This window comes from Coenobita brevimanus, chromosome 49, assembly GCF_032717465.1.
Source record: "Coenobita brevimanus isolate Jiangsu-jjx chromosome 49, ASM3271746v2, whole genome shotgun sequence".
In the NCBI taxonomy this organism is placed as follows: Eukaryota; Metazoa; Arthropoda; class Malacostraca; order Decapoda; family Coenobitidae; genus Coenobita; species Coenobita brevimanus.
Genome location: NC_137002.1, coordinates 4,761,948 through 4,780,285, shown reverse-complemented (window position 1 = coordinate 4,780,285; position 18,338 = coordinate 4,761,948). Strand labels below are relative to the sequence as shown.

Here is an 18,338-nt window from a genome sequence, read left to right as displayed (position 1 = left end):
TATAGCTATATGGATTACTTTATGTGTGTGTGTGTGTGTAGATGTTGGTTAAACTCTATCTATCTATCTATTGCCAGACGCCTCAATCCCGTTTGGGGTGGCCACAAACAAATCGCCTCCAAGTCGCCCTGTCCCCCGCCATTTCACTGCCCTGCTCCCAACTCACACCCCCCTCTCTCATATACCTCTCCACCCCATCCCTCCATCTCATCCTCGGCCTCCCCCTCCCTCTTCCCCCCTCCACCTCACTCACATACACTCTCTTCGTCAGTCTTTCGCCCTCCATCCTCTCCACATGGCCAAACCACCTCAGTGTGTTCCTCATAACGCTTCCTATCACATCCACATCCACACCACAACGCTCCTTTATATCCTCATTCGTCAGCCTGTCTCTCCACTCACAAATGTTTTATGGATTGTATATATGTATCATTTTCAACACTTACATAGCATGTGTTTATAATTTGGTTTTGTGTGTGTGTGTGTGTGTGTGTGTGTGTGTGTGTGTGTGTGTGTGTGTGTGTGTGTGAGGGGGTCAGGTTTGTGCATATGTATGGATTACTGTGTGTGTAGGTGAGGGGGTCAGGTTTGTGTGTATAAATATGAATTACTGTGTGTGTGTGTAAATGTCAGTTAAACTCACAAATGTTTTATGGATTGTATATGTGTATAATTTTCAACACCTATATAGCATGTGTTTATAATTTGGTTTTGTGTGTGTGTTTACATACTTAGCCAGACCCTCTGACCACAAAAGGTAATATCCCCACCTACCTGCTTACGGCCAGTGCATTCCCAGCGATCACATTGGCCATTACCTCATGATTTATGGAGCTTCATGCACTTTCCTGCTATCCTTTAAGCTGATCCACCCAAATTGCTTTCTCTTTTTCCCAGGAACTCAGTATTTCACGTGATTTACTGCTGTTATGCGAGGAAAAATTACTGCAATTCTTCGGTTACCGGTACTTACCTTGTGTACCTTATTCTCTGGGCTTTCATTGAATAATGTACAAAGAGAGGACTGTGAGTTAAAGGGAGGAATAATACCCAGATTTTGTGTTTATTGGAGGATTGATTAAGGCAACTCTCTCTCTCCCCCCCCCCCCCCCCATCTCTGTAGCATGAACTTAACCACGTTGCTGGAAGGACAAAATTCAGGAGTGAGAGGAGTGGAAATAAGTTGTCATAGTGGAGTGCGTTGAGTTATCTGGAGGGACCGACAGACAAATGAGAAAGTGTGGGAGTATTGTGGTGTTGCTGTGGATGTGCTAGAAAGCATTAAGAGAAGTATCCACTACCCAAAGATGGTCTGACCGTGTGGAGCAAATGCAGGTTGAGATGTTGACAAGGAGAGTTTATGCAAATTAGGTTTGAGGGAGAAAGGAGGAGATAAAGTGAGATACATATGGGATAAGATGGAGGGAAGGACTGGAGTGTAATAGGAATGAAAGTGGTGTGAGGTGGAGAGAGTACAGCCAAGTGGTTAAGGACAGGGCAGCATATTGACTGTTTGTTCATGGTGGGATTACATAGTCTGGGATTACATAGTCTGACTGTAGATAGATAGATAGATATAGGTAAAGATACATACTGTAGATAAATAAATGGAAGTTGTCAAGGCATAGGTTGTGCTGAAATGATCCCCTCACAATCATCTACGTACACTGGTCATGAAGTAATGGAGTTGTGTCACTGGTACAATGGGTTAATTAGCGAAACAGTTCAGTTACATTAGATATATAAGTTGTGGGTTACTAACAAAGACCTCTTGAGACACACATCCTGTCTCAGTATAATGTTGCGATACAGATCAATTGTGTAATTAGCCTGGCAGTTGAATATAAAGAAGCATAGTGTGTGGAAAGTATCGTTGTGTCAGGAGTGCGCTGCCTTTCTGTTAAAGTATTGAGCTTCACTTTCCATAGAGTTGATTGGCTGCATTCTTTCTCTGGTGCATGTATGGTAATAAAAAATTAAAGTAATTAAAGGCACTGATACCTCTCCAGGTGGAATGTGAGTAATTATATATACATATAAAACAGTATAGCAGAATCACCCCTTATTTCACTGATGAAGTAAATGCTTAATAAATAATCAGATGAGTTTATAACACTGCAGAGGAATAATGTTGTTAGTATGATACAGATGAATTGTGTAAAATATCCTGACATTTCAATACCATGTGGAGAGTATGAGTAGTCCCAGCCAATAGATCATGATATCAATAGAATCCTGGATAAACATTGTTGCAGAATGTACATAGTGTAAAGTTAGCTTGATGTTTAAATGTTTAGTTACATAAGATGTGCAAAGTTTGGCCAGTGCTAACAAATTATTTGACACAGGTGCTCTGCAGGCATGGAAAAATGTCTGTGGTATATAGTGCATGATTACTTTAAGATTTGAATATCTAAAAAACATAAGGATGTGCAAAAAATGGACTGTACTAAAAAGAACTCTTGACATACCCGGTACACATAATTAGAAGATTGTTGATTTGATACCTAGAAGAATGTTATTATGATAGTGTATAATTGATTGGACACTTAAATGCCTCTGAAAAGTGTTCTTGTGGTGTGTGAGTCGTGATATGTGCTAAACCCTGCCACCTTAAGCATGGTATTGATGTATAGCGTGACGCCCCCTGCCGGCAGCACCACACACCCTGCTGCACCCTCTCCTGCCCCCCAGCCCCCCAGTGGGTGGACCTGGGCTGGGCTGGGGGAATTTGTTGGGTGTCTGCCGTTCCCTGCCTTCCTCAAGTACCTCTGTGCTGGCAAGAGTGAGAGTTTTTTTTTTTTTTTTTTTTGGTGGTGGTGGTGGTGGTGGTAGTGTGCTTGGGAAGATCGGATTATTTTTTCTTTCTGTATCATTTGTTAGTCGCAGTATTATTATTTATTATTACCGTTTACTATTATTATTATTATTGCTGTTTGAAGTTTTGAAGGCAAATCAGCTAATAGCTTGAGCTACCATTCGCTCATTTTGTGAGAAGTAGAATTATTATGATGATGAACATGATGATGATGATAGATGATAGTTGTTCTCGACATCTCACAAATGTTAAATATAATTGAATACGCTACTATGTGTATATATATAGTATTGCAAATTTCTCTTCTCCATCAGCATATAGTTCCTTAAATTCAGAAGTTAAATGTTTATAACCCTGCCAGGTAGGTTTTCTTGTGTGGTTTCATGATATTGGTGTGAAAGTTTCCTGACTAAAATTTGCCAGCTTTATATAAAGACATGTATGATATTTTTTAGGATAGTGTAGTATGGCTCGCATTTTTTTCTAGTAGGTTTGATATTCTGACTCACTAGTACATACTTAGGCTAGATGATACCAGCATGTAATTTGGCCTTAAACCATAGTTACTAAGATGTAAGGGCAAAGTTTGTAATTTGCAGGCGTATTATAGTGTGTGTGTGTGTGTGTGTGTGTGTGTGTGTGTGTGTGTGTGTGTTTACCCCTTCACTTTGATGTATTTTATCCTTGCAACTCTCAGATGCTCAGATGCTTTAATTCAACTTAGAAGAGATGTTTTGAACCAGAGAAGTTAGATATAGTCTTACTTAATTGCTTTAATAATGAGGTCCTTTCAAGATAAAATAAAATTATCTGGAAGTAGCTAGACTAAAATAAAAAAATACATCGTCAGCTTAAAGTGGCTATTCTTTTTAATCCAATAATGTTTTCTTATGTTATTCTGTCACCAAACAGTTTTATTCAGTTATAAACAAGATTCTCATATTGAAGGGGTTAATGAAGGATGTACAGTATCTAGCTTTTACAATTTGATAAGCCTGTCCAAAGCTGAATGAATCTGTCAGGTGATCGCAATGTAGAAAAATGTATAAAATGTGTAATCAGAATGAAATGGCAGAGAATGTAGGTGTAGATGTGGTGGTTGCTTATGTGTGTTGGTGGTTGTGTGGTAAGAATGTTGCTGTAGTGATGGTTGTGCAACAGGCATGCAGTAGGTGTGTTGGTGAGTGGTGTACTGACTTAAAGTGCTTGGCAGATGTAGTTACAGATGTGCTGTGCTGTGTGTTGAAAGTTTAGGTGTATTGATAGCTGGGATTGTGTTATCAGTGTTTTGACAGTTATTGGAATTTAGATGTCCTGACAGATTGTTTCAGTGTGCATGTAATTGGCTGTGTTGTGTTAATAGTCTCATTGTAGTACAGTATTATTATTATTTTTATTTTTATGTATTTTTTTGGGGGTGGGGGTGGGGTTATTGTAGGCTTATTAAAGGAAGTGTTGTGTTGTATATGAGGTGGCATAAAACAAACTGATGTTATTTTTTTGTGTGTTTCAGAGCCTGGGAAGGAGAAGGGTGAGGGTGTGAACGGGAGTGCTGGCGGTGGTGACAGCTCGCCCCCGCCCACCCACCAGCCCGCCTTCACCCCGCCCGCCCCTGCCCCACCCAACCCCACCCCAGCCAGCACTGCGGGGCCCCCGGACACCCAGCCTCCAGACTACCACACCCACCACCACATCATCTCAGAGCGCCCCGAGAGACCCACCTCCCTCATGGCCCCGGGGGGTAAGTGGCAGGTGCGGGGTGGTGGTGGGAGCCCCGGCGGGTCGGATAACACCCAGCCACTCTTTACCACCACCACCACCACTAACACCGCCACTACTACCACCACCACCACCACCATGTGTGGGGGGAGGCATGCCCGGTGGCTCCTGTGTGTGCCCTCTACCACCGTGCCCGGGGACCACTACCAGCCCTCCACCGCCCCCCTGCCCCCGCCCCAGCCCCGCCCCACCACCTCACCCTCTTCCCATCAGGCCCCCACGCCCCCTGGCTCAGGCCCTGCCCCGCGACCCCTCCAGTCCCCATCCTCACACTGTAACTTGGCGGGGTGCTTCCTTCGCCCTGCCCTCCACAATGCCCCGGCCACGCCCCCTCAGCAGGCCTCCCCTTATGCCCCGCCCAGCCCCCACCCGCCCCCTGGCCTGCCCTCCCCCCAATCCCAGGCAGTCACCTTTGCCCCGACTCCCTTCATGCAGGCGGGACAGACCGCCACCACCCTTGCCCCGCCCCACCACCCCTCCGCCTTCCTCCCTCCTTCCTCCACCTCGACCACCTCCTCCGCCCACTCCTTCCCTGGTGTATATGCAGGGGCCAGTGTGGGGGGCCCCGGGCGCCCAAACCCCCCACGGACCTCCCTCCCTGGTGAGTCCCCTGCCCCAACCTGCCCCACCCCGCCCCGCCCAGGCAAGCATGATGGCATAGCATGTGAAGCCCCAGCATGACAGCAGGCATGGCTATACCCCCTACGCACACCCCCACCCCCACCCTGTCCCACCCACACCCCCACTCCCCACCCTCTCCCCTCCCACCACCTCCCCATTGACCCCCATATTGATTATATGTGTACATGGATGTAAGTTTTTTTTACTACTATATTATTACCATATTAGGTCATTTTTCACCAGTGGTACTTCAGTGGACGTAGACAAATATTTACTCTTTTTTTTATTACCATTTTTCTATGTGTATTTCACCTCCTGCCCTCCCCCACCCCCCACAAAATACCCAAATTTTAAAAAGACCACAGAATTTCTCTTAAGTCTAATGTCTTTTATTTTCTTCTTGCCTTTGGGTGATTTTATGTGGCTTAGAGGAGCAAATAGAATTGAAGTTAACCAGAATAAGAGACAGAGTTTGTTTGTCATGGCCAAAGTGTTAAAATCACCAAATCGTAGAAGAATATAATAATAAGACATAGTACTGAAAATGTTGAAGGCATCCATTATATCGGTGTTTTGTTTGTGTCGTGTTAGCATAGGTTTTGGATCTTCGTTACGTGTTCGGTGTTTTTGTTAGGGCAGATGTGAGTAAACATTGGAGTGTAGGTGAATGTTTCTGGTTCATGCAGTGTTGTCTCCTGTTTTGAAGTCTGTGTATCGATGTAATTTTTGGTCATCTTTACCTACCATTCTCCCAAGAACTGCTCCAATTTTTTATACTTCAGCTCTGATTGTTACTTTTTTCTTTACTCTGATGATGAACACAATTAACCATTAGCACTTATCATTACAGTTCCCTCCTCCATCACAATCACCACTATAATTACTGTTCAGTATTTTTAACAGTTACTAGTACGACACATGATTTGAAATTACACCCTCCACACCTACTGCTATATCACTGTCACCACCGCCCCTGCCACCACAACAGCTACTGCCACAGTAACCACTACTACTCATCAGCATCAACACTACTACCAGTCATTTGTGCTTTGTGAGAGCATGGCAAGCGAGCGAGCGTTTGTACATATACTGTACTTATAATTTTATCTTGGTGTAAACTTTCAACATTTCTCATGAGGTAGTTGAGCTAAAACATTTTCTTTTTCATGTTTTCTCTGACGTTTTCTCTTTGGATGTGCGTATAGCAAGGCACCATAGCATTTACAATATGCACAATGTTCAGTTGTCTGCTCCTGACTTACCATGTCAATGAACTGCATCGGTAAACGATTGGCTATTGATCAAATGATAAAACCCTTGCTTATTTCACCCCTTAAACATAGGAAAAAAAAAAACATTCATGTAAAATATGAGTACAGTATAATACCTGATATTTAATTGTTTGAATTCATGCAAGGAAACGTAGTGTTAGAACAGGAAATCATTTTTAATTTGATTTCATAGTGGAGCATGTCATTTGAAGCCCTCGGTACATTCCCTTGGAAAGGTGGGATTCTAAGGAGTTTCTTTGGTCTCATGAGTATTATATAGTTAAAAACAAATTTTATTGACTGTATCTACTACCTGCTGAAAGAATCTCTTCTCTATCTTATGTAGTAGAAAAGTTAGTCCCTGAAAACCATTGTGGTTGGGCCGGGCCGGGTCATGTCGTGTTGGGCCACTAATTTTTCAGCTAAACGTAGAGTAAACATCGCTTCGCAGTGCTTGCTTGCTCGCTCGTGATCGCCACAACTAATCCTGACTGTCACTGGTACAGTCATTGCTGGAACATGTATCCCTATTAGCACAGCTATTACCACTATCACTTCAGCTAATACCAGTACATAACCTTGGCAGATATCACTTTCACCACAGTATGTAGCCATAATCACATTTACCACCATTACTGCAAGACTGTCCAACATTGCTACAGAAACTTCAGGTGTTACCATTACTGTAGTAGCTGTATTAAGTAAACCACAATACAACCACTTATACTACCATAACATCAGAGTGCCAGTTTTAATTGGACTTGACAATACCACAAATTGCAGCTTCTCTGCTACTGTTTGTTGCAACAGTGGTATGCAACAGAAACACCTTTCCCTGTCACAGCTACTACTCATTGCAACTTCTTTACCACTACTGTTACTGTCATTGCGGTCCTACCATAGGTGCTATTCTTACCACAACTATCTATCTGTCAGTCTGTTGTCAGATGCCTTAATCCCATAAGAGGTGGCCACACACAAATCGCCTCCATGTCACCCTGTTCCCCACCATTTCACTGCCCTGCTCCCAGCTCACACTCCCCCTCTCTCGTATACCTCTCCACTCCATCCCTCCATTTCATCCTTGGCCTCCCCCTCCCTCTCCCCCCCCTCTACCTCCCTTACATACACTCTCCTCGTCAGTCTCTTTCTCTCCATCCTCTCCCCATGGCCAAACCACTACTACTATCATCATTGTTGCTTCACCACACATACCACTTATCATTGCAATCTTGGTTTGCAATAAGGACTACTTTCATTTCAACCACCCAGCACCACCACGACCACCAGTAGCACTCCCCACCTCCACCAGTTTGATCCCCAGCCCAGTGTTTATACTAAAGATGGACTTTAATTCACAAAAATAATATATGATAACTTCCTTCTTATAACAATGGGTAATTCAAGTCGTGAGAAGATTAATAACATTATGATAATTTTCCTGTTTAAACTAAGGAAAAAGAGACATGGAATGATTCTGCTGCATTTGTTCCTCATCTTTTTCATAACTAAGACGGAACTAGAAAAAGGATTGTGCATAGTTCGTATTTTCATAAGAGAGGAAGATGTACTCTGCGTCCCGTATCTTTCTCATAACTAAGGAAGAACAGTGATCATGAAAATTTGGTGCATTTTTCTTGTCTATATGATAACTAGCAAGAAAAAAAGGAACACTAGATTTTTCAATATTCAGATCTTGCCTTTCTGGTACATAAACAAGAAGTGACTTGAAAAAGATTCTTCACTCTCTTTCCTTGTCACTGTATAATCAGATCTTATTTATGACATGGAGTTGTAAGTTTGTGAATCATTGTCCAGAGATTTACACATATTTTTATACAGTGTTGAAATATGCTGCTTTACTGTGTCCCCATATAATTCCATCAACCTGAGAACATCTAAAAATTTAAATCTGATTTATAATTTTTTTCTTTTTCAGCTTAGGAGAAGAGTTTTACATTGAAGCAAAATTGATTCCTTATTCAAACTTAATTTCCATAGAATATTTGTAAATTAGCAATTGCATTTTCATTGTGCTTTATCTGATTTTGTTTACAAGATTAATAGACTCATTTAGGTTATGCCTAGTCTTGTTATGGTGAAAAGAACGTCAGTTGCATTTACATGGCATCAGTTCTTAGTATGTTTATTACATAGTTATCATATCCCTCACATTTTCTTAGTGCCATATCTCATTGTTTCCAGGTTAAGTCTCATTTACATAGCACTAAATGTAGCAGTTTTCAAGAATTATCACATTGAGCTACTTTGTGCTATTCATATATAATTTTGTTTACAAGATTAATATATTTGTTGTATTTGTGTAGCACCATGTCTTGTTTTCAGAATTATTGATTACATTTATATAGCACCAGACCTCAGTATGTTTGCAAGACATTTAAATAGCACCATATTTCTAATTATGTTTTCAGATATTAATATACCTTTTTAAATGATGCCATATCTCATTATGTTTACAAAGTTAATAGCCATATTTACATAGATGTATTGATTTGTAAACAGAGCACTACATCTCATTACATTTACAAGATTATAAACTCCATCTGCCTAGCACCATGTCCTTTCTTTATATTGAACAGTCACATATACACCACCGAATCATAGTATTTACTTGAATAATAGACTTATTTACCTGGTGAAGATTTAATTTTGTTTACAAGGTTGATAATAGTCCCCTAGTTTTGCAGAATGCACCTGAACCCTCTCATATGTTTCAGAATTTATCCACAGTAGCTTGTCTTGGATTGTGTCATAGTTCTCGTATCCAGTAAGGGATAGATATTGCTTTTTGTGTCTGTGGTGAAGTACAGTACAGTATATTGGCACTGTTTCAGATGTATTAGTCCCCCCACTGTCCCTTGATTGCAGTATTTTAACCCAGCCAGTACCGTCATGTCATATTTTGTATTATTTTTGCTACCCTCAGTTGGTTTATTTATCTTGGAGGTGACCAAATACTGAAGGGGTTATTTAACATTTGTGTCAACTCCTTCTGCTTGAAAAGTCTCCCAAAAGCTGAATAAAACTGTCTAGGGGTAGTAAAAGAGCACAATTAAGACATCATTGTACCTAAGGGAATAGACCTCCAAAGCGCTTTGCTGTTTTGCCAGCTTTGGAGACAGTTGTTAGCTTGATGTTAAATGTGTCCACTGTCTGCTACAGAAAAAAGTGTCTGTGGTCTAGCACATTACCAGTTAGCAATATAAGTAAACCAGTGGCCAAAATAACAGAACTGATACGTAACAATAGCCTAATTAGTTTTGAGTTCAGAGGTAAAGTTTCAGTTCACATTGAAGAAGTCTACTAGCGTATCATATTTTATATACATTTTTTAATAGATGCTGGGATTTACAGTTTTTATTCATTGCTTTCCTTTCCAGGTGTATGGTAACTGTGGGATTGCTTTTTTTTGCCTTTGAATATTATTGTGAACAGTATTAAAGTTTTGTTTCAATGTTGGTTAGGCTACAGTTGAGTCTCCCAAAGCTGAATTCCCACAGAGTGGATACATTTTGAAATTATTAATGTTTTCTGAACTTTAAAGCACTTTTTAAGTCTCTACAATATGATGATGTCTTTGTTATGTTCTTGTTACTGCCAGACATTAATATTCAGCATAGGGAGAGCCTTTAATAGGGCAAAGGTTAAGGCTGACAACTTTCAGCCTCTTTATTGCCAGTGGTCTCCCCTAAGCTGAATAAATTTGTCCGATGGTAGCAAAGATATAACAGAAAAAACATCATTGGTATTGAATACTGTAAGTTAGAGTATTATGATGGATTATGCTTATTTGATATTTTAAGTGTGAAATTCAAGTTATGCAGATAAATACCATGCAAGGTGGAGTTCACAAGTTATTTTTCTGCATCAATAAGTTCAGTGTGTTATTGCATCATTTGAGTTTGGAAAATTTAATAGGTAAAACAGGACATATATATTTGTGAGACTCAGCTATATATGGTATTTACATTTCTATTTGCAGGGATTTTGGGTACCAGTAGCTATAACTTTTGTCATTTTGTCACTCAGTGGCTTTTGGTAACTCTAATTTAAACAGTTTTCTCAGTTACATTAGTTTAAATGTGCTTTTCCTTAAAGTATAAACCAGTTAATCTTTTGAGGTGATGGTATATTTTGCTTGTATAATTATTTCCATTTTAATTACAGTAAATTGATCTAGCAAATATTATACCAGCATATAATTTCTAATTTTCTTTCTTAACATTTAACATTTGTTTCAGGTACTGTAATTACTTTATTATTTTCTCTTAGGAGTGATAGCTCTTGGATTCCACTGGAAGATTTAGTTTTAATTCATAGTAATGAATTCATAGTCCTTAGTTATTGCAACAAAAGTTTTTCTGTTAGTATTAATGGTTCTAAGTTGTTAATTCTGCAGCAAAAATTTTTTTTTAGTATAATACAGTACAGTGCTGTATTACTAGACCTGATTTTATGCAACAAGAGTTAGTAATAATAGTTCTACATAGATTTTTAAATTTACTGCTGGATTTTGTGAGTAGAGTGTGTACAGAACAGGTGGTCCTTATTATGTCAGGGATGTATTCCAAAAATAGCCTTTTTCCAAAAGCTGGTGCTGTACATTGGAGGTGTTGGCTAATCTGTTTAAGTGGCTGTACAGTACTTCTTTAATTTCCTTAGGGATTTATAGCTTTGAGAGTATGATATAGGAAACATATAATGAGGACTTACTGTACTGTAGAACTAATACAAAATAGTAGTTAATTTGTAGGTAAATTTTTAAGTAATGAATAAGTAGTCCCAAATATTACAGCAAGTTTTTTCTGGTAGTGGTAATACAGTAGTTTTAAATATTTGTGGTGAGACAAGGTGTAAAGTTGTGGTCATTGTTTTTTGTTGCAGTTTCCGAGGGTGGTGTTGGTGGGGTGCAGGTGCTACCGACAGAGTTGCCGTCTGGCCTCCACCCGGTACACCAGCGGGACACCCACACGTACTATGGGGGTGGGGGGTCGGGGCCGGGCGGGGGCGATCCCAACCCCCCGCCCAGCCACTACCTCCCCCCACACCACCAGCATCCCCACCACCTCCCCGAACCCCCCATCCCAGTCTCCGAAATTGGCCCCATCCCCCCGCCCCCAATGTTCTCGTCCCCCTCTCCTGTGGTGCAGCCCCGGAATCACCCTCCCCCGCCCTACCACCCCCCAGTCTCGTCGACAGGGGCGGGAGTCCAAAATGCAATGGGACACAACCTCTCCAACACAGACTATGGAGGTGAGTCAGCTTTATGTTCATTTGTAACATTGCTGAACTTAATTTTTGTTTGTTTGTTTATTATTCAGACACAGAAGGGATATTGTTCTGGATATAATTTTTGTTAATAGAAATCAGTTCATTTCATTTTATATTTAGGTAAACAGATCTACATACATCATTCTAAGTATGAAATTATAATGTCACCTGTATCTTGAGTTTGGAACTGCAGGCAATCAGGGTAGGAGGAACCACATTAAGGTGATGACATGCAGCACAGCACTATACTTGGCACCAACAAACTCGCTGCCACCTGACGATATTATTCAAGCAGTTAAATACCTCTCAAATTTAGGGAATTAATGAAGGCTTGAGCTAATCCCTCCAGATCAAAAAGTCTGCCCAAGCTGTGTAAAATAATCTGGAAATAGCAAAAATAAACTACAGAATATGTCACAGGATTGCAGGGGTAAATGTAAGGTGAAGAGGTTGAAGCATTTTTAATTGTCATGAAAGTTGTTCTGTGTATTGGTATGCAGCATTTTTTTTAATCAGTTTTTTGGATTAGTAAAAAATTTTTATGATGGAGAGGGATTTTTATGTCATAGAATTTATGATCAGGAGTTTTAGAGGAGCTTGGATGATGCATACACGATGTCTGCATTCCATTGTCAGTGCTTTTGATATGCTATATTGTCATGTGTTAACAGTGCTAAATATTGGTACAGTAGTAGGCATCAGCAAGAAGGATTTACTGAAGAAAGCATACAATATGTGTACGTTTGTTTATGTATAAAAAATGTAATGAATTAGTTTCATTATTTTTGCACATTACTTACAGCTTTACAGAGTAGGTAAAGAATTTCAGTTAGTGTTTCAAGTGAAATACATTATCTGCCACTCTCTCTGACTTTCAGTAGAAATAGGCGAGTGTTTGCATTTCTCAACAACAAGCAGCATCCTTGGTTGGTTTGAAGAAAAAATGGCAGAGTTTATGAATGCTGGTGATGGTAATTGAAGTTGTGCTGTATATAGAGTGCCATTTTCCTTCACTAATGGCAGTTAGTCCTTATCATATTCTAAGGTTGTATTCCAAAGCATGACAACCTTTTTTGTGCATGATCTGTAACGTAGTGAGGGGGGCCTGGCAAACTGACTGTAGGACTGTAGATACCACCAAATTTTTAATAGGCAATGCTCTTGTAATTTACTGTGTATTAAGGGAGGAAAAATTAAGGAAAAAATGAGGGTGCATATGACAAGGACTGACTGTGAATTGTGTGTCATTTCCAGCTTTTATAAATCCCTGGATAATTTTTTGCTAAATCATTGACTGCTCTTTCCCCACAGCCAGTTTATTTTTATTTATTTATATATATATTTATTTATTTTTTATCTTGAACCAGCTTTTTAAGCTAACATTAATTCTTAAATGTTGCCATCAATGGAGGTCTGAATTTCCTGCCAAATATTTGAAATCCCATTTTAAGTAGAGAAATAATTTCTTTTGTTGTTGGTTTGTGTCACAGAATTGGATCTGTCTAGCAGCTGTTTGTAAATGCGTAGGTAAAGAAAAAAAAAAAATGTTGAGGCCTGCAAAATGGAGCCATGATTCTGAGGGGTTGTGTGATATATGAATGTGTTTCATTTCACTAGGGATTCTGTTAGTAGTTCTTCCAATGATGATGGAGTAACAACCTTGCCTTGTGCACATTACATGGGTTCAAATCTTTTAGAAGTTACTGGAATTTTTTTGATCGTGTAATACTTCGAGGGATTTTACTTTTCTCTCATTATTATGTAGATGTGTTTCAGTTATAAAAAGAATACAGCATTCAGAGAGCACATACCTCCACTAATACTTATACCAGACAACTCAGATCACCACCAGAAAATCAACTCTTCCCTGGCCCATCACCCACATATCCACGAAGTTTCATTGAAGTCCATCAATAACTTTTTTTTAGGTATCGTGGACAAACAGACAAACAGGGGTGAATACATAACCTTCTCCAACTTTGTTGGCAGAGGTAAATATAAGGTATTAGAAGTGTTATGCAGCCTTGACTAAGTTGATAAATCAAAAATTTGGCTGGTAAACACAGGGAAAATGTAACCATGCTATAAAGAGAGAGAGAGAGAGAGAGAGAATTAATGACCGCTCGTATCTCATCATGGTAATGTGTGGTCCAGTGAAGTTTTGTCTTATGTCATATTATAGGTATGCGAATCACCTAAATTATTGTTTTATGTTTCTTGAAGTTTTAACATTTTGTCAGAGTGGCTAATTAAAATGTACACATGCCGGCAGGTGTGGCTTACAGTTTAAATATTAATCCTGTAAGTGTGATGACATATCTTATCTCATTCATGTTAATGCCATGTTACTGTGTTTTGTTCATCATGGAGAAAATTTTTATTTTTTATTTTATTTTTATTTTTTTATTATTATTATTATTATTATTTTTTATGCTGAACTTCATGTGGCATCTTTAGTTGTTTCTGATGAATTTATACTTTTCTTTTAGAAATCAGAAATATGTCATGGGTTTCCACACTCCATGGAGGGCAGTAAAGGGTAGGGTGATGAGTGGGTTTAAGATACATACTAAAGCTACAGACCTGGTGCTTTATAGGTTAGCATTCCCTACTCCAGGTGATCCCCCCCCCTTTTTATTAAATTTTTTTTATTATTTTTTTTTTTTTACTATCAAGAGATGCAGGCTAGTCTCCTACCCATAAATGTACTGGATTTCTGTATCCTAACCTTAGTCCCCATCACCTCAAGGGGTGTTATACTGAACATTATGGGCCTTTTTTTTTTCTTTTCAGTAACATTTTAAAGAAGGAATTATGGGCATGGCTGATTTGTGTTTATGTTGTCTTCACCATCAGACAATCATGTCAGGCGTATTTGATCACATTTTTAAGCCATTTTCTTGACAGAAGAGGAGTTGGAGGATGAAGAGGACGGTACGGAGGTTGACGGGATGATGTACTTCAGCAGCTCACATCCTCACTATGACACTTCACAGGTACTGCACTACACACTGGTTAGTTACAAGTCCCACCAACCTTTATCTTTATATTGTACAGTATTTACCATTTCCACACAAGGACTTTTATTACTCTTGCTACCTCCAGTGATAATCAGTTGAGGAGAAACCTGTCATAATAAAGAGGTGAAAGATAATCCATTAATCCCTGTTGGAGAGTTTTTTGAATGATTAATTAACCTATGCCTATTTGGAGGTAGTAAGAATGAAGTAAAAAGGGTACCACAGCAATAAATGGGTTAAGGTTTTGGGTATAAATTAAGAAGCCCATTTATCGAGTCCTAGTTGTTGTGTGCCCAGCCATGGCGCCATATGTCCATTTATGTCTGTCTGTCCACCGATCTGCCCATCTTTTACAATATGTCTTATCCTGGGGTTCTTCCTTGATGGCCTTAGTAGAAATGCCTATTAGATCCATATTGTTCTTGGCGTGGGAAGGTACCTAGCACCGTTTCCTGGATGATCTAAACCTTATTACTTAAATATGCAGTACCCTGTATTAATTTTCTTTTTCTTTTTTGCATATATTGTATAAGTATTCAAGAATATAATAAAATTACCATCAGGGGAAGAAATGGGTAAGAAAAAGGCGCTAGGAAACCTCCGCTACTGACAAGAAATTAGACCTAAGCTTCCGTGTTGCCATTCAGCTTTACTTGCAGCTACCATGCCAGGCCATCTGCCTTGTGATTTCCTCTATTCCCTGCATACCTTCACATATTCAGTTACAATCAATAGAATGAATGTGTCTGACTCTTGTATGTGAAGTGCATCTAAGAGGAAAAACCTAGAAAACTGCACATGGTTAAGTTTGTGTGGTGACATTTATGATGTAGGTGAGCAGCCATACTAAACATGTTTGAGCCATGTTTTTACGGGTCTTAAAGGGCTCGTGGCCTTTGGTTCCTTCTTCCTCGCATAAAAATAAAAAATAAAAATAAATAAATGGTGGTCCATAGGGTCAAGGAACACCACTTTCTGTCTCTGGTTCTGAGCTAGCATATAGTATTTGCCATCCTGTGCTTTTATGTGTACATATTTATGTGTGTTTGGTGATCTATAGGGCCACAGAACATCATATTCTGTATCTGGTACTTATCTGGTATATGGTACAACATTTGCTGTCCTGTGCTTTTTGAGGTGCTTATTTTTGTGTCCTTGACTAGATGTAATGCTTCAACTTAAAGTTGTAGATCCCCTCCAGCAGACGACTACGACTGTGCTTGTAGTTTGCTGTATAGTCCACTCTGACCTCTATAGTCTGTTTAATGTTTCCCAGTGAAGATGCCCCTACCACCATTACTCTTCATTGTCTTAATTTTAATTGAATTTGCACTGAATATTTTTAGCACTGAATGTGTTGATGGTGAAATTAAGAAACATATATTTGAAACAATAGGATGGTGGTTTCTTATAGTTTGCCTAAATAATAACTCAGCATTCATGTTTGGGGGCATGACTTACTTTCACCACGCTAAAATAAGCAGACTATAGTAGCGAGTTGTTGGCCCGGAGGTGACACAACCCATCCACTTCCCTCACTTACGTTAACCCGGGCATGACTGCTCCCAGTTTCCACAGGTTGAAGAGGTGCCGGCACGGGAACCCAGGCTGGATGCCAAGCCACTCAAATCCGCGCTCAAGAAGAAGCCAGGGTCTGGGAGTGCTGCCAATGGGTCTGCGGGTACTCCTCCAGCGGGCACTCCCACTGACACCACGGGCAAACCACTTGCTGTACGACAGGACAGTAACAGGTATAGTATAAGTACTGAATTGTGTGTATGTCAGGAGTTGTATCTTAGTTTTAAAATTAGAGTAGGTAGGACAAGGGAGTTTGGTTTGATTTCAGGGTACTATAGGGGTCTGTAGAGCAAGATTTTAAGGATTTTTTTTTTTTCCCCCCTACATGAATAGGTGGGTCAGGAAATTGCATTTTAAATTCATGATACTCTAAGGTTAAGCAAGGCTGGGGAGTGAGGATATTACTGAAAGAGTGCTGTAGGGAGGGAAGGAGTGTGTTTTGATCTCAGGATAATGTTAATGTGTATAAGGCAGGAGATTAAAGATATTTATTTAAGCACATGTAGTTTGAGAGCTCTTTTTTTTATTTTAGGCCACAATACTGTATTTAATGTAAGAGTAGATAAGGCAGGGTTCTTCAAATACCAGTACATTATATATTGGAGGATTATGAAGTCAGTTGAAAGGAGTGTGTGATAGGTGTTAAAAGAGATGTTATGTTAGAGTAAGATTTTTCTTTTAACTGAAAGAATAGAAGCAAACAGTAGTAGAAATTAAGGTTAGTTTTAGGTGTTTGGATTGTTTCATATTGTCTGGCATTTGCAGTTTTGTGTTGATAATCCTCATACAGCTTGAGTGTGATTTAAAAATGCAATAACATTTTATTAATTGGTGTGTGGGTTCTCAGTTAATCAGTTGTTTGAAATTAATACTGTTCCCATAGGATGTTCTAACATCTAGTTTTTAGTTTTGAGATTTTTTATTTTCATGTTAGGTGTTTGTAGTGTTACTTACAATCCCTTATATCCACTAATAATATCAGAGCAAGGATTGTTATTGAAAAGTTGAGTGGATATGTCTTAAGTCTTCTTGATATTCTGAGTGATGTTTTTAAGCAGTTTTTCAGAGAGCAGTAAAGGCATTGACTGAAAAGTTGTGTGTCTGCATTAATAGGTACTGAGTGTACCAGTATATTCTGGCAGTTTTATGTCATTAAAATTATTGCTGTATCAGTTATTGTAGGGCACATACAAATTAGAATGTACTATATTTTTAAGCAGTTATATTTACAGAATCAAAACAAGGATGTAATGAAAAGTAGTGTTGGTATATATTGATGTACAGTGCAGGTATAATGTATACTGTTTTTTCATGCTGTTGTACAGTATTTACAAACATGTTGAGTAGGTATATATCAGGGTAATTAATATTTCAAGACATTCATTTCCAGAAACAGAATTCTGAAAGTTTGTTATTTAAAAATTAGTGTAGGCTAATCTTGTTACATTTTACCTGTATATTTTGTATCAGAGACTGTATTTATGCTATATGGGCAAAATCTTGGCTTGGGGATCCAGCCTTATGCTTTTCCACACTCCCTTTCTTGCCTCTCAAATGGGGTTATGAAATTGCTTTGAGCTTTAAGCAAGTTAGGGTACTTAGTAAATGATTGTGGGGAAGGAATATAGTGGCCTTGAGGTTAATATTATCTCAGACATTTACTGCATGCATTGTTTAGAAATTCGGTCATGCATTTATATTCAGTTACAACTAAGTTAGGGTATTTTTTATGATTGTGGGGAAAGAATTTACCAAACCTGAAGTTAATATCTTAGAAATGATTACTGCATGCAAGTATACAGAATTTCATCTGTTTCCACTAATATTCAGTTCAGTAAAGTACCCCAGCAAGTTAGTATTATGGTTTTGGGGAAAAAAATTGTGGACCTGGAAATCATGTCATTATCTCAGAAGATATATTGCTTTGTAATAGATATAAGTATTTCCAGTATTACATTT

The 18,338-nt window shown here is 39.1% G+C and overlaps 1 protein-coding gene across 1 annotated transcript in view; it reads left to right on the top strand.

Annotated features, from left to right (window-relative positions):
- LOC145399464 (uncharacterized) overlaps positions 1–18,338 on the top strand; it is a 137,037-nt gene that overhangs the window by 56,379 nt on the left and 62,320 nt on the right. Inside the window, exons 4-8 of the mRNA XM_080272074.1 lie at positions 4,332–4,559; positions 11,395–11,763; positions 12,660–12,746; positions 14,689–14,777; positions 16,380–16,552. Of these exons, the coding sequence (XP_080128200.1) occupies positions 4,332–4,559; positions 11,395–11,763; positions 12,660–12,746; positions 14,689–14,777; positions 16,380–16,552 (946 nt within the window). The remainder of the gene's footprint in view (positions 1–4,331; positions 4,560–11,394; positions 11,764–12,659; positions 12,747–14,688; positions 14,778–16,379; positions 16,553–18,338) is intronic.